Genomic DNA, 14,897 nt, shown 5'->3' on the forward strand with positions numbered 1-14,897 from the left:
TCTAGCAACCCCCATTCTAGCCAGTTAGTCTCTCTCTCTCTCACTTAGTTATCGTTAGTTAATTTCTGCTCCAGCTGTGCCCAGAGAATTCATATTGTTAGCTGACAGTCAAGAATGCTGTTAATCTTTCATTTCCTTAATGGAGTATCCCAATAACTAGAGGTGAGCTCAGTGCTCATCTCTAGGGCCGTACGTCCACAAACTAGACATCATCCCTCTGCAGAGCCAGCACTTCACCGCAGTAAAGCTGGACAGATGCAGGACGCTCTCCCATCTTTGTTAAAGTAGTTTATTTCTTTTAGGTGGGTTCGGCACAGCCTCCAAGAGAGTGAAACTGAGGCCAATATTGCATTCAGATACTCGAGCAGCCCAGACATATTGGGTACAGCTGCACTGCAGTTAAACACCTGTAGCTGGACCAGGTCAGCTGACTCAGGCTCAAGGGGCTTAGGTTGCGGGGCTGTAAAACTGCAGCGTAGACATCTGGCTCGGGCTGGAGCCTGGGCTCTGGGATGGCCACAATGGGGGTGGGTCTGTCTACCCTGCAGTGCAAGCCCAGGATTAGTAAAATTAGAGTCAGCAGACGCAGCATTTGTTAATCTCGGGCATGAGCATCTACACTCACTTGTAACCCCAGGTTAGGAAGGGTTGGACCCTGGATCTCAACCTGGGGCTCCAGCATCTGTACTTCATTATGCAAGCCCAAACTCCCATGCCCCAAACTCCCTAGCACCCCCCCAAAAGGTGGCCACTCCAGCCCTTTGTTCATGGTGCAGTGAGGAAAAACTTGATTGTCCAGATGACAAAGAAAGTCAGCCAGGGGGATTATGGGATACTTTTGGAGGACTCCCAGAGCCCCATTCCAGTGGGGCTGTACCTACATTGCACAGCAATAGTGCTTGAACTACTCCTAAGGGAATTCTGCACCAAAAAAAATTAAAATTTCTGCACACAATATTTTAAAATTCTGCAAAATTCTGCATATTTTATTGGTCAAAATAACCAATATAATCACACCATTTTTAATTATTGTGATAATTTATTTCAAAGTACTTGTCAGCAAATAATTGAAAATGGTGTGATTATATCATTATTGTGTTTCTGTGTTATTTTGACAATTAAAATATGAAGAACTTGGCAGAATTTTTTTTTTAAATTGTGCAAAATTCCCTCAAGCTTATCAGGGTTCTGTGTGATGCAATCTTTGTGTGGGCAGCTCAGTGCAGGGTCTGGGTGCCGAGGGGAATGGGACTCTGCAGGGGAGTCCAGGTGAAGGTGATTAGGGCTCAGGGCGGGCTGGGGCAGTGGGGCTCGGTGGGGTGGGAGGTCAGAGTGCAGCTGGTTGGGGTTCAATGGGTTGGGGGTCTGGGTGTGGGGGGCTCCTGATGCAGGGGATAAGGCTTGGCAGGGTGGAGGTTTGGGGGGGGAGGCTCGGTGGGGGGGGTTCTGGAAGCCAGGGGTATAGAGGGAGCTCAGTGGGGTGTGCAGGGAGCTGCTCTCCCTGTCTGCCCAACCCCATGCATCCAGACCCTCCTGCATCCACCCCACCACCACTGAGCCGCACCACCTGGAACCCCCACCCTGAGCCTCATCCCCCACACACACACCTAGATCCCCCTGCCAAGCCCCCCGCACCCTCCGTGGTGAAGAACTCCCTGCAGCCAGGGGAAGTTTCTGGGGCTTGATCTGACCCAACTCTGGTTGCTGCTCCATGCAGGGAAGAGGGAGGGGGAACTCTCTCTCCATCCTCCTCCCCTCTCCCTGCCCAGATGGGACTAACATCCCTGAGCAGACAGAGCATCATAAGAACATTAAAATGGCCATACTGGGTCAGGCCAAAGGTCCATCTAGCCCAGTATCCTGTCTTCCGACAGTGGCCAATGCCAGGTTCCCCAGAGGGAATGAACAGAATAGGTAATCATCAAGTGATCAATTACCTGGCACTCATTCCCAGCTTCTGGCAAACAGAGGCTAGGGACACCATCCCAGCTTATCTTGGATAATAGCCATCGATGGACATATCCTCCATGAATTTATCTAATACTTTTTTGAATCCTGTTATAGTCTTGGCCTTCACAACATCCTCTGGCAAAGAGTTCCCCAGGTTTACTGTGTGCTGTGTGAAGAAATACTTCCTTTTGTTTGTTTTAAACCTGCTGCCTATTAATTTCATTGGGTGACTCCTAGTTCTTGTATTATGAAAAGGAGTAAATAGCACTTTCTTATTTACTTTCTCCACACCAGCCATGATTTTATAGCCCTCTATCATATCCCCCCTTAGTCATTTCTTTTCCAAGCTGAAAAATCCCAGTCTTATTAATCTCTCCTCATACGGAAGCCGTTCCATACCCCTAATAATTTGTGTTGCCCTTTTCTGAACCCTTTCCAATTCCAATATATCTTTTTTTAAATGGGGGTGACCACATATGCATGCAATATTCAAGATGCGGGCATACCATGGAATTATATAGGGGCAATATGTTATTTTCTGTCTTATTATCTATCCCTTAATGATTCCCAACATTCTGTTTGCTTTTTGACTGCTGCTGCATATTGACCCCCTTCCCTCAGTGATTTACCTCTCCCCCTAGGTTCTGGAACAGATGCGTCTGAGCTATCGGGGAGAGGTGAGTGAGTACTGGTGCAGCTTCTCTTTGCTTCCCCACAGAAATCATTTTCTGCAAGGAAGCAAAGAAAATCTGCAAGGGGGCATTTTTCTGCTGTGCAGCAATGGCACAGAACTTCCCCAGGTATTTTGAACACTGGGTCCTGCCTTGTCTCAGGCTCAGACCCTCACCCATCCTGGGACCGTGGGTCTGAGCCCTGAGTTATGTGATTTGTGTGTAGCTAGAAGGGGAGTTAGGCTTGTGCCTGCAATTACATGCTGGAAAGGAAGCTAGTTCAGTGTCTCCCCCCCACTAACTATTCTAGTTCCAAGCTCCAAACTAGTAGCTACACAGAGGTGAACATGGCTGTAAAATGACCCCAGAGCTTGAGTCACATTAGGGTTCAGAAGAGAAAAAAATGACCAGTGAGGAGACTTGGGGTCGAAGGGGCATTTGAGCAGAATGATTTAATGCAAAGAGGAATAAACACCTGGGGTGAAGTCCTGGCCCATTAAAGACTATTGACTTCAGTGAAGCCAGGATTTCACCCTGGGTAAGTTCCTGGACGCTGCAGGAGAGGGCAGTCTCTGCTGCTTCTCTCTTGGTGCATTTTAGATGTGAAAGTTTTGTTGATTAAAGTTTTAAATGTGGGCTTTTCATATACGAAACTGTATCCAACCTCCATTTGTAAACCGTTATCCATCTGCTGCTGTGGAATAAATGGGACCAGTTGTGAATCCAGGTAACAGCTAGATCACTGTGTAACCCACACACCTCCTGAGTGTGGTGTTCTGTCCCCTCTAGTGGCACCGAGACCACTTTGAAATTAATGAGTCTGCTCTACAGCCTTAGCTAAGGGCCACATGGCTTTTAGCTCATGGAGTAGAGGCTCATACACTCAACTTCAAAGGTCCCAGGTTCGATCCCGCCCGCCGACGATCGGGGTCTGTCGGCGTTACAACTGCTCTGATGTCTAAATTAGCCCATGCAGGAGCTGATCTCTTAGATTCTGATTTTGCAAAATGCTCCATATGGCTGGAGACCTCCACCAGTGCGCAACCCAGTGGAGCTCAGAGCAGATGTCAGGGTCCCCTGAACAGCACAGCTGCAGAATTGAGGCCTAACTGTGAAAATGCTGATGTTCTCCAGTGAGAAGATGGGAGTGGGGTGGGGAAGTTTGTGAAGACACATTTCAAACAGAGGTCATTTTAAAATGCACCAGGCTCGATATGGATTTACTTGCAAATTTAAAAAAAAAAAAAATGAACCCAACCGCCAGAGTAATTGGTTTGAGACTGAGACTGGTGCTCAGCTGTTTCCATCCCTGAGGAAATCTGAAGGGCTGCTGAGCACCTACAACTGCTCTTGAAGTCAATAACAGTTGCAAGTGCTGAGCAGGGCCCTGATCCAAAGCCCATTGAAGTCAGGCCCCACGTGCTCCTCAACTTGCAAGATCAGGCCTAAAAGGATTTAACTCCACTTTCACTACAGAACTCAATACACACTTCAGCATGGATTTGTCAGAAACCACATCTGACTGAATTGTATGGCACAGACTGTGGCTCCTTACTTTTTAAGGAGCTCAGTCTGTTTAGTTTATCCAAGAAAAGTCACAGAAGTCCCGACATGGGGAAGAGATTTCTGATTGGAGTGAGCTCTTTAATCTAGTAGGAAAAGGTAGAATGAGATTCAATTGTTGGAAGCTGAAGCTAGACAAACCCAGATTAGAAATAAGGTGCAATTGTCTGAACAGTGACGGGGACTAACCAACTTACCTAGGGATGGGGGTGGATTCTTCATCACTTGAAATCTTTTAAGACTGGGTATCTTTGTAAAAGAGCTACTCTAGCTCAGACAAGAGTGATGGGCTTAATGCAGAAATTTCTGGGGAAGGTCACTGGCCTGTCTTATACAGCAGGTCAGACCAGCTTATCACAATGCTCTGTGGTCTAGGTCCTTCTGGCCTTGTAATCTACGAACCAGTGAAACTCTATCCAGGCTTTTTGTGAGATTCCAGAACATTTAGTGTGTTTTATTTTATATTTTTGACAGGTTTCAGATTAACAGCCGTGTTAGTCTGTATTCGCAAAAAGAAAAGGAGTACTTGTGGCACCTTAGAGACTAACCAATTTATTTGAGCATGAGCTTTCGTGAGCTACAGCTCACTTCATCGGATGCATACCGTGGAAACTGCAGTAGACATTATATACACACAGAGACCATGAAACAATACCCCCTCCCACCCCACTGTCCTGCTGGTAATAGCTTATCTAAAGTGATCATCAAGTTGGGCCATTTCCAGCACAAATCCAGGTTTTCTCACCCTCCGCCCCCCCACACACAAACTCACTCTCCTGCTGGTAAGTATCACACATTTGCCACTTCCTGTCATCTGTCAGGATCTGATGGGATGAACAGAAATGCTATAGGGAAAACTATTCTTGCAGCATTTCTGAACCCACAGAAATCAATCAGCACTGGAGGATCTCGGGAGAATGTCGCATTTGAGGAGATTTCCAGGCCATTGGCTCACTCTAAAAGGTTTGGCGAGGTTCAGAACATTTGGATGCTTGTCTGAATCAAACCACCACACTTTTGAGCCTTGTTCACCACTTGCTGAAGGTTGGGCTAATAGTCTTGGTCTCCTCAATGGAATCTCAGTTGAGTTAGGTATCTGGTATGCCACCACCCAAATAAATCACCTCTGATCACGTACTCCGTCTGCAGCAAGAAACTCTACACGTTAAAACAGCAGGATAAGACTCCCCAATAAGCTGATGTATCTGATGGTGATGATTCAGCCTAAGCATGTACGTTACTTATTAAGGGCTTACCTGGAAACTTATGCAACATATGGTATGGATTAGTGGCTACTTGCCTAGTGCTATGCTGCTGTTTATTACAGTGGGAAAGAGGGAAAGATGCTTTGCAGTTCATAGAGGAGTTACTACTATTATTATTTATTAGTGGTGGTGATACTGCTGTTAATCCTTTTTTGTCTCTTTGCAGCAAAGGGTGTTTAGAATCATAGAATCATAGAATATCAGGGTTGGAAGGGACCTCAGGAGATCATCTAGTCCAACCCCCTGCTCAAAAGCAGGACCAATCCCCAATTAAATCATCCCAGCCAGGGCTTTGTCAAGCCTGACCTTAAAAACTTCTAAGGAAGGAGATTCAGTTTAGTACTGAATGCAGAGAAGCCTGTGGTCATTCTCATCTCTTCTAGGAGGGAGCTCTATTGTCTAGGTCCAGCTCCTATGAAAACTCTGTCTCCAGCACATGAGTCTTGCTGGTTGCTGTTTTCATTGTTCCCAGGGAATGTAGTTGGTGGCAGAGGGAACGTCTGTTTCTCAGATAGCCAGGAACAATCCCACACGAGATTCTGAATGTCAGGACACAGACCAGGAACTCTATTCAGTGGGCATGGATCACTCTAGTGGCTTCAGAAGGAGTTACTGGAACCCAGGATCTCTCATGGTCCCACCCTGGATGTTGAAATCCATGTCCTGCTTAGAAGTGCTTCTTACCTTGCAGACGTTCCATTCTGCAGGCTCAACAGAATGGAGGCAGTTTTCCATTATCATGTTCCTCTAGCATCTGGAATGTTAAGTGAATAACATGAAAGACTCTTCTGCTTTCTTAAGCATTTTCTTCTCCTTTCTTTAATCATGCCGAGATTTCCTGTGAATAATGTGAACTGTAATTATCATCTGCAGATCAGTGGATTCGCTGAGCTGTTTCTTAAAAGGATTTTTTTCTGTGAATTTCAGATGACCAAGAACAAAATTATAACCACCTGATACTAAACAGTGCAACCCAGACACCTACAAATGGTAAGAGAAAATGGCACGTATTGTAACTTTCCTCTGACAGCCGGTAACACTTACTGGCATTAAAATTATGTTTAATGTGAATAGAATAGTTCATATGTCAATGAGATATGAATGATTTATTCTATTTGCATTAAACGTAGGACCATATATCTAATAATGGACACGTTTAAATATGGCCCGATCTCATAGCTTCAATTAAATACCAGCTTTGTGTTTCCTCCTGTCTGGAAGCTCTGTATTCATTTCCATGTCCACCATCGGCTGTCGCAGATCCTGCTGCCTGGGACAGCACCAGAGAGAAGCCCCTCCTGTACCCTCGCCAGCAAGCAGATGACATCATTTCACAATTGCTAAGATAGGCTAGGAATGCATATTAAACACAGGGAAACTAGGGCCTGAACCAGCAGGCTGTTGGTGTCACATGAGGGCGGGGGGGGGGGGGTTGAGATTGAGTTCAGAGTGCTCCTAAACTGACCAGACCCTTAGGGCCCAGGGATGTGCAGACACCTGCCCTTGTGTCACTTGCCAGTATCCCCTCTAGTTTCTCTCTTCAGGCCCCCAGGCTGGGAGCACTTCCAAGGCAGCATGCTCAGCCCCTACAGCAGGGATGGCCTCACCTCACTCTGCAGTGGCCAGCACCAGAAGTGGTACTGACGGGAGTTCGTGGCTATTGGGGTTGGGGGGTCCCTGTGATGTGGAGTCACTGAGGGAGCAGGGAAGAAATGGAGAGAAAGTCAGGGGATCCAGAAACACTCTCTTTTTCTCACCCTGCACAAAGAGGAGAGCCTGTTTCCATGCTTTGCTCTTTGCTACTCTTCCAGCCATCTGAAAACTGGGCACTTCACCAGCTGTAGGAATGAAAAGGCAACAAACAGCAGCGATTACTCACCTTGTACCTCTGCTGACTCATCTCCACAACCCTAGAACTGACCCCTCTGTAGATGGTCTGGGTAGCTTATCACCCCATGGCTGTATAAAACGTACTGTCACCTCTGATATAGGCCTAGTGTTGCCCTTCCAGTGTATCTACGAAGCTTCCCTTGATTCAGTCTTCCATCAATTTGGACAGCCCTTCAGGGGCTCCCTTTGATAGCCTTTCCTCAATGAGCTCTGGAATTTCCTTTCTCTCTGCTGTCTGTGTCTTTCAGTACCTTTAGTGGCCCTTTCCTGTCCAACAATGTGTCCTCTTGGCCAAGTAAACTGTGGTTTCATCTCAGCTTCCTTCAGTAAACTGTCTCAGTGGCCAAAGTGCTTCTCTTGGGGAGGCACAGCGTCCTCAACCTCTGCTCATACTTCCTCTTTGAGTCAGAGCTTCCACGTGATTCCATTGTTCATAACCTGCATCATCCAAATGGTGTCCATGTCCCTATATCCACAGCTCTGCCTGTCCGTGCCAGGGCCTCACCTCCACCTCTGCTGAAAACCCCTTTTGTTTATTCATCTCCTCTCACCTCATCTACTGCAGCTCCCTTCTCCCTCTGTCTTCTCAAGCCCCAGCTCCCTAGACTCCAGCATGTGCAGAATGCTGCTGCCTACATTCCCTCAGTACAAAATATTCCAATCAAATCACACCCTGCTGGCGCCCAGTTCACTTCGCCCTCCAGTTCAGAATTATCCTCCCCATTTCCACACGCCTCTCTGGAGTTGTTCCACCTGCTTCCCCTGCTCATTTTGCTCTCTCCTTCCTCATAATCTCTCCGCTTGGGTTGTGAGAAACATCTGCTGTCGGAACCATCCCTCTCATTACACCAGCTTTCCACCTCTGTGTAAATCCCATCTGAATACATATCAGTTCTCCCTTTCCTGTATCTCTGAATTTCTTTCTCTCCTGTTACTGTATGTATTATCTAGCTCTGTAGCTATACCACGTCAGTAAAATATTCTGGGATACATTTATTATGAAAGTTGTCTTGTGTTTGATCTGAAGCTTCCACATCTCCACATCTTAAGAGATGTGTGAGCAACAAGGGTGGTGTCGTGGTGGGAGTCTGCTATAGACCACCAGACCAGGGGGATGAGGTGGACAAGGCTTTCTTCCAGCAACTAATGGAAGTTACTAGATCGTAGGCTCTGGTTCTCATGGGAGACTTCAATCACCCTGATATCTGCTGGGAGAGCAATACAGCGGTGCACAGACAATCTAGGAAGTTTTTGGGAAGTGTAGGGGACAATTTCCTGGTGCAAGTGCTGGAGGAACCAACTAGGGACAGAACTCTTCTTGACCTGCTGCTCACAAACCAGGAAGAATTAGTAGGGGAAGCAAAAGTGAATGGGAACCTGGGAGGCAGTGACCATGAGATGGCCAAGTTCAGGATCCTGACACAAGGAAGAAAGGAGAGCAGCAGAATATGGACCCTGGACTTCAGAAAAGCACACTTTGACTCCCTCAGGTAACTGATGGGCAGGATCCCCTGGGAGAATAACATGAGGGGGAAAGGAGACCAGGAGAGCTGGCTGTATTTTAATGAATCCTTATTGAGGTTACAGGGACAAACCATCCCGATGTGTAGAAAGAATAGTAATTATGGCAGGCGACTAGCTTGGCTTAACAGTGAAATCCTTGCTGATCTTAAACACAAAAAAGAAGCTTACAAGAAGTGGAAGATTGGACAAATGACCAGGGAAGAGTATAAAAATATTGCTCAGGCATGCAGGAGTGAAATCAGGAAGGTCAAATCATATTTGGAGTTGCAGCTAGCAAGAGATGTTAAGAGTAACAAGAAAGGTTTCTTCAGGTATGTTAGCAACAAGAAGAAAGTCAAGGAAAGTGTGGGCCCCTTACTGAATGAGGGAGGCAACCTAGTGACAGAAGATGTGGAAAAAGCTAATGTACTCAGTGCTTTTTTTGCCTCTGTCTTCACGAACAAGGTCAGCTCCCAGACTACTGCACTGGGCAGCACAGCATGGGGAGGAGGTGACCAGCCCTCTGTGGAGAAAGAAGTGGTTCGGGACTAGTTAGAAAAGCTGGATTAGCACAAGTCCATGGCGCCGGATGTGCTGCATCTAAGAGTGCTAAAGGAGTTGGTGGATGTGATTGCAGAGCCATTGGCCATTATCTTTGAAAACTCATGGCAATCGGGGGAGGTCTCGGACAAAAGGAAAAAGGCTAATGTAGTGCCCATCTTTTAAAAAGGGAAGAAGGAGGATCCGGGAACTACAGGCCAGTCAGCCTCACCTCAGTCCCTGGAAAAATCATGGAGCAGGTCCTCAAGGAATCAATTCGGAAGCACTTAGAGGAGGGGAAAGTGATCAGGAACAGTCAGCATGGATTCACCTAGGGCAAGTCATGCCTGACTAATCTAATTGCCTTCTATGGTGAGATAACTGGCTCTGTGGATGAGGGGAAAGCAATGGGCGTGTTATTCTTTGACTTTACCAAAGCTTTTGACATGGTCTCCAACAGTATTCTTGCCAGCAAGTTAAAGAAGTATGGGCTGGATGAATGGACTATAAGGTGGATAGAAAGCTGGCTAGATTGTCAGGCTCAACGGATAGTGATCAATGGCTTCATGTCTAGTTTGCAGCCAGTATCAAGTGGAGTGCTCAAGGGTCAGTCCTGGGGTCGGTTTTGTTCAATATCTTCATTAATGATCTGAAAGATGGCATGGATTGCACCCTCAGCAAGTTTGCGGATGACACTAAACTGGGAGGAGAGGTAGATACGCTGGAGGGTAGGGATAGGATACTGAAGGACCTAGGCAAATTAGAGGATTGGGCCAAAAGAAATCTGATGAGATTCAACAAGAACAACTGCAGAGTTCTGCACTTAGGACGGAAGAATCCCATGCACCGCTACAGATTAGGGACCGAATGGCTAGGCAGCAGTTCTGCAGAAAAGGACGTAGAGGTTACAGTGGACGAGAAGCTGGATATGAGTCAACAGTGTGCCCTTGTTGCCAAGAAGGCCAATGGCATTTTGGGATCTATAAGTAGGGGCATTGCTAGCAGATCGAGGGACGTGATCGTTCCCCTCTATTCGACATTGGTGAGGCCTCATCTGGAGTACTGTGTACAATTTGGACCCCACACTACAAGAAGGATGTGAAAAAATTGGAAAGTGTCCAGCGGAAGGCAACAAAAATGATTAGGAGACTGGAACACATGACTTATGAGGAGAGGCTGAGGGAACTGGGATTGTTTAGTCTGCAGAAGAGAAGAAAGAGGGGGCATTTGATAGCTGCTTTCAACTACCTGAAAGGGGGTTCCAAAGAGGATGGCTCTAGACTGTTCTCAGTGGTAGCAGATGACATAACAAGGAGTAATGGTCTCAAGTTGCAGTGGGGGAGATTTAGGTTGGATATTAGGAAAAACTTTTTCACTAGGAGGGTGGTGAAACACTGGAATGCGTTACCTAGGGAGGTGGTAGAATCTCCTTCCTTTGAAGTTTTTAAGGTCAGGCTTGACAAAGCCCTGGCTGGGATGATTTAGTTGGGGATTGGTCCTGCTTTGAGCAGGGTGGTTGGACTAGATGATCTCCTGAGGTCCCTTCCAACCCTGATATTCTATGATTCTAAGAGAGGATGGGAGAATAATTTGTCTTGAAAAAGTTACCTTGAACCTTTGTTTGGCCCACTCCTATTCCAGAAAGGCAGTAGCCACTTCATCATTCAGGTTACAGGTAATTTTCCATTATTAGTCTAAATTTTATCCTGTCCTCCAAAAACCGCAAAGAAGTGATGTCAATTTCAAAATTTGGTAGGTTAGATCCAGCAGCAAGATGGACTATACATATTAAAGCTGAGGTAAATTGGACAAGGAGTTCCTGAATTAATGACACCCTAAAAACATAGGTGTTAACTAGAATTCAAAATCCCAACACATTTTTGTTTTATTTTTTAGCAAAAAAGAGAAATAAGAATAGAAATAAAGGAATAGGGTGAGCACGCAGCATGTCCCCCTCAAAACAGGGGAAACTGGGAGATAAATTGTGACTCTGAGTTCTAATCTGCTTCCAGAGAAACACAAAATCCGCAGCCCTTCATAGTGCTCATGGCAAAGCCATGATTGAGCCCTCATAGAATCATAGAATATAAGGGTTGGAAGGGACCCCAGAAGGTCATCTAGTCCAACCCCCTGCTCGAAGCAGGACCAAATCCCAGTTAAATCATCCCAGCCAGGGCTTTGTCAAGCCTGACCTTAAAAACCTCTAAGGAAGGAGATTCCACCACCTCCCTAGGTAACGCATTCCAGTGTTTCACCACCCTCCTAGTGAAAAAGTTTTTCCTAATATCCAATCTAAACCTCCCCCACTGCAACTTGAGACCATTACTCCTCGTTCTGTCATCTGATACCATTGAGAACAGTCTAGAGCCATCCTCTTTGGAACCCCCTTTCAGGTAGTTGAAAGCAGCTATCAAATCCCCCCTCATTCTTCTCTTCTGCAGGCTAAACAATCCCAGCTCCCTCAGCCTCTCCTCATAACTCATGTGTTCCAGACCCCTAATCATTTTTGTTGCCCTTCGCTGGACTCTCTCCAATTTTTCCACATCCTTCTTGAAGTGTGGGGCCCAAAACTGGACACAGTACTCCAGATGAGGCCTCACCAATGTCGAATAGAGGGGAACGATCACGTCCCTCGATCTGCTCGCTATGCCCCTACTTATACATCCCAAAATGCCATTGGCCTTCTTGGCAACAAGGGCACACTGCTGACTCATATCCAGCTTCTCGTCCACTGTCACCCCTAGGTCCTTTTCCGCAGAACTGCTGCCTAGCCATTCGGTCCCTAGTCTGTAGCTGTGCATTGGGTTCTTCCGTCCTAAGTGCAGGACCCTGCACTTATCCTTATTGAACCTCATCAGATTTCTTTTGGCCCAATCCTCCAATTTGTCTAGGTCCTTCTGTATCCTATCCCTCCCCTCCAGCGTATCTACCACTCCTCCCAGTTTAGTATCATCCGCAAATTTGCTGAGAGTGCAATCCACACCATCCTCCAGATCATTTATGAAGATATTGAGCAAAACCGGCACCAGGACCGACCCTTGGGGCACTCCACTTGATATCCCTAAATATCTTTGAGCTCCATTTCCATAATACCATGTAAAAAATAGAAAAGAAAATTGTGCTGCTCATTATAATCCCAATACATATCTGCAAATCACCTGGGACAGTGTGAGAGCAGGGGGTAATTAGCTAAAAGAGAGCCATTTTCTTGTTCGAGTAGTGCGACCTTATCCCCCGGCTGTCTGGCTTTCTAAGGTGTGTGTGTGTGCATGTGTGTTTGCGTGCACGTGTGCACTTTTGTTGTTGTTGATTTAAACACAAATATTCTTGAAAGGCAGCGCACACTTAAATCTGCACTTGCTGCATCGACGCCAGTTTACCTACTTTTTCTGCCTGTGAATTGTGCATTAGTTCCATCACCTTTAGATACTTAGACAGCCAGTTTCTCTGTTGCATTTAATGATTTTAGGTAACAACATGTGCCAAGATAGTTAAACTCCTCTCTTGATCTGACAGATGCCTTCTTTTTCTGTGTAGTTGGAAGAGAGAAAGAGGATCAAAGCAGACATATTCATGATCTTAGGTTGCAGATTTTCAAGTACTTTTCTTCCCTTAGCTCTCTTATCTACTGGGTATCTTTTGTGATACTCATCTATAGAGCAGGTTGAACTATTTAATTGCAAACAGTATATTCGTTTGATTTGTCCCTTTATTCTGCTCACATATTCGTGATCATGATGAATGTTTGTTATGGGTAATCCATCAAAAAGATCATTTGAACCTTTTTCAGTGAGGGCTCCAATAAGTGTTCAATATTCAGAATCCTCTCTTCAAGCGGTGTGTTTGGTCAGCTAAGTAAATGGTGTGGTCTTAGTTCCTGAGTGGATGGGATAAGATAAGCATGTCCAGTGTGACTATGCAAATTGACATATGCCTATCCCATTTGTACATGAACAAAAGCTCCTGCCAAGCGTGTATGAGACAAAATACCACCCAACACACGTTTACATAAAAGTAACTAAAAAGGCACCTAAGGAAGATCAGAGCAGAAGGTGACATGGATTCCAGGACCAGGTTTTGAATATTTTCCCAGGGATACAAGGTAACCAGGAGACAGTTCTGGTGGGTGTAATTCTCAGTCATTTCAAATCCGAGAGAGGAAATCTCTAGATTTTAATATTTTCTAGGTTGCCCCAAAAACTCCTGATCCGTGCGAGTTCTTGAGTGCTTTCCCCATAACCTTCATCTCATATATGCAGGCCTGTGACTAGCCTGGCTCCACAATACCGAGACGCTGTTTTCTCATTGAGGCAGGTGTGAGAGCTGTGATTTGCTTGCACCGAGTTATTTTCTTTGAGGAAGGAATGACTGTTAATGATGGGATCATGGGTTATGTGTTCTGCCAGGCTGCCATTCCTTAATTGCAGTTGCATTATTTGCATTAATGGCTGCTGAAGCAGAGTTCAAAGGAAAGTGTCCCCATTCTGTTCTGCCTGGCAGAGTGGGAAAGTGCACAAGAAGGTGAGACATGCATGAGGGTGTTGCACAATGTTTTCAGGGACTACTCTGTGGAGAGGCACAGCTTCAAAGGAGTGGGGTTTTCCACCCCCTAATCTCCATCATCTAGTCCCTCCATTCTGACAGGGGTGGTGTGGTGTTAGGAGCTGCCCTTGTCCATATCTAATGCTGGTTTGGGAGCTAGATCAAGACACTTTCCTGCAGGGAGAGGAACACAGGAGAAAAGCAGACCAGTACCTGGCAAACACCCTGTTCTAGGGAATTGCAATAGAGACCCACAGGTTTGTTACAGGCTTTGGACAGAGGTGTATATGGTGCGTAGACACAAAAGTCATAGTCACCCAGGAAATACCATAGAGTAGATTTGGGATACAATTTTCAAAAGTCCCTATGTGCTTTAGGAGATGATGGGTCTGACTCCTCTCAGTGGCAGAGCCAGGGGGGAATGGGTCATGCGTGGGGGACTGGAGAGCAAGATCACCCTGCGCCCACCCCACAGCAGTGGCCCCTGTCCTGTGCAGCTGGGCCAGGCTCTCCACTCTGGAAGTGAGGAACCTGAATGGTGCTGAGCCCTCATTTGCCATGTTACAATACTCGGAGTGGGGAGCTGGTCCCACCCCTGGGGGACATGAGCTGCCATTCCTGGGCAAGCGTGGGGCAGGTTTGCCCTCCAACCGCATGTGAAAGGTGCCACACATACACATTAAGGCTGCTGGAGAGGCAGTCGACCCCCCTGCACATACTGCCACCAGAGCTGTGATTGCAGCCCTCATATCTAGCTAGCTGGAATAACAATAGCTGTGAATCTGCAGCAGCACGAGCAGCAAATCAAGTACATATCCCGGGTCCCAGGGGGGCTTATACAGCCCACGCTGCTGCAGGGCTGCCACAGCTTCACTGCTGTTGTCACTGGAGCACACATGATCGCAGCTAGTGCAGTCATGTCTACATGTGCTGTGATCACATCGCTGATGACAGTGAAGACTCTCATGAGTCC

General features: G+C 46.4%; 1 protein-coding gene across 4 annotated transcripts in view; it reads left to right on the forward strand.

Annotated features, from left to right (window-relative positions):
• Window positions 1-14,897, forward strand: part of SHISA6 (shisa family member 6) — a 399,954-nt gene that overhangs the window by 323,585 nt on the left and 61,472 nt on the right. For 2 of the 4 annotated variants that reach the window (XM_048817850.2, XM_048817851.2), the window contains exon 5: window positions 6,377-6,439. The exons of the other annotated variants lie outside the window; for them this stretch is intronic. In XM_048817850.2, the coding sequence (XP_048673807.1) occupies window positions 6,377-6,439 (63 nt within the window). The remainder of the gene's footprint in view (window positions 1-6,376; window positions 6,440-14,897) is intronic. 4 annotated transcript variants of the gene reach the window in all.

This window comes from Caretta caretta, chromosome 14 (genome assembly GCF_965140235.1).
Source record: "Caretta caretta isolate rCarCar2 chromosome 14, rCarCar1.hap1, whole genome shotgun sequence".
In the NCBI taxonomy this organism is placed as follows: Eukaryota; Metazoa; Chordata; order Testudines; family Cheloniidae; genus Caretta; species Caretta caretta.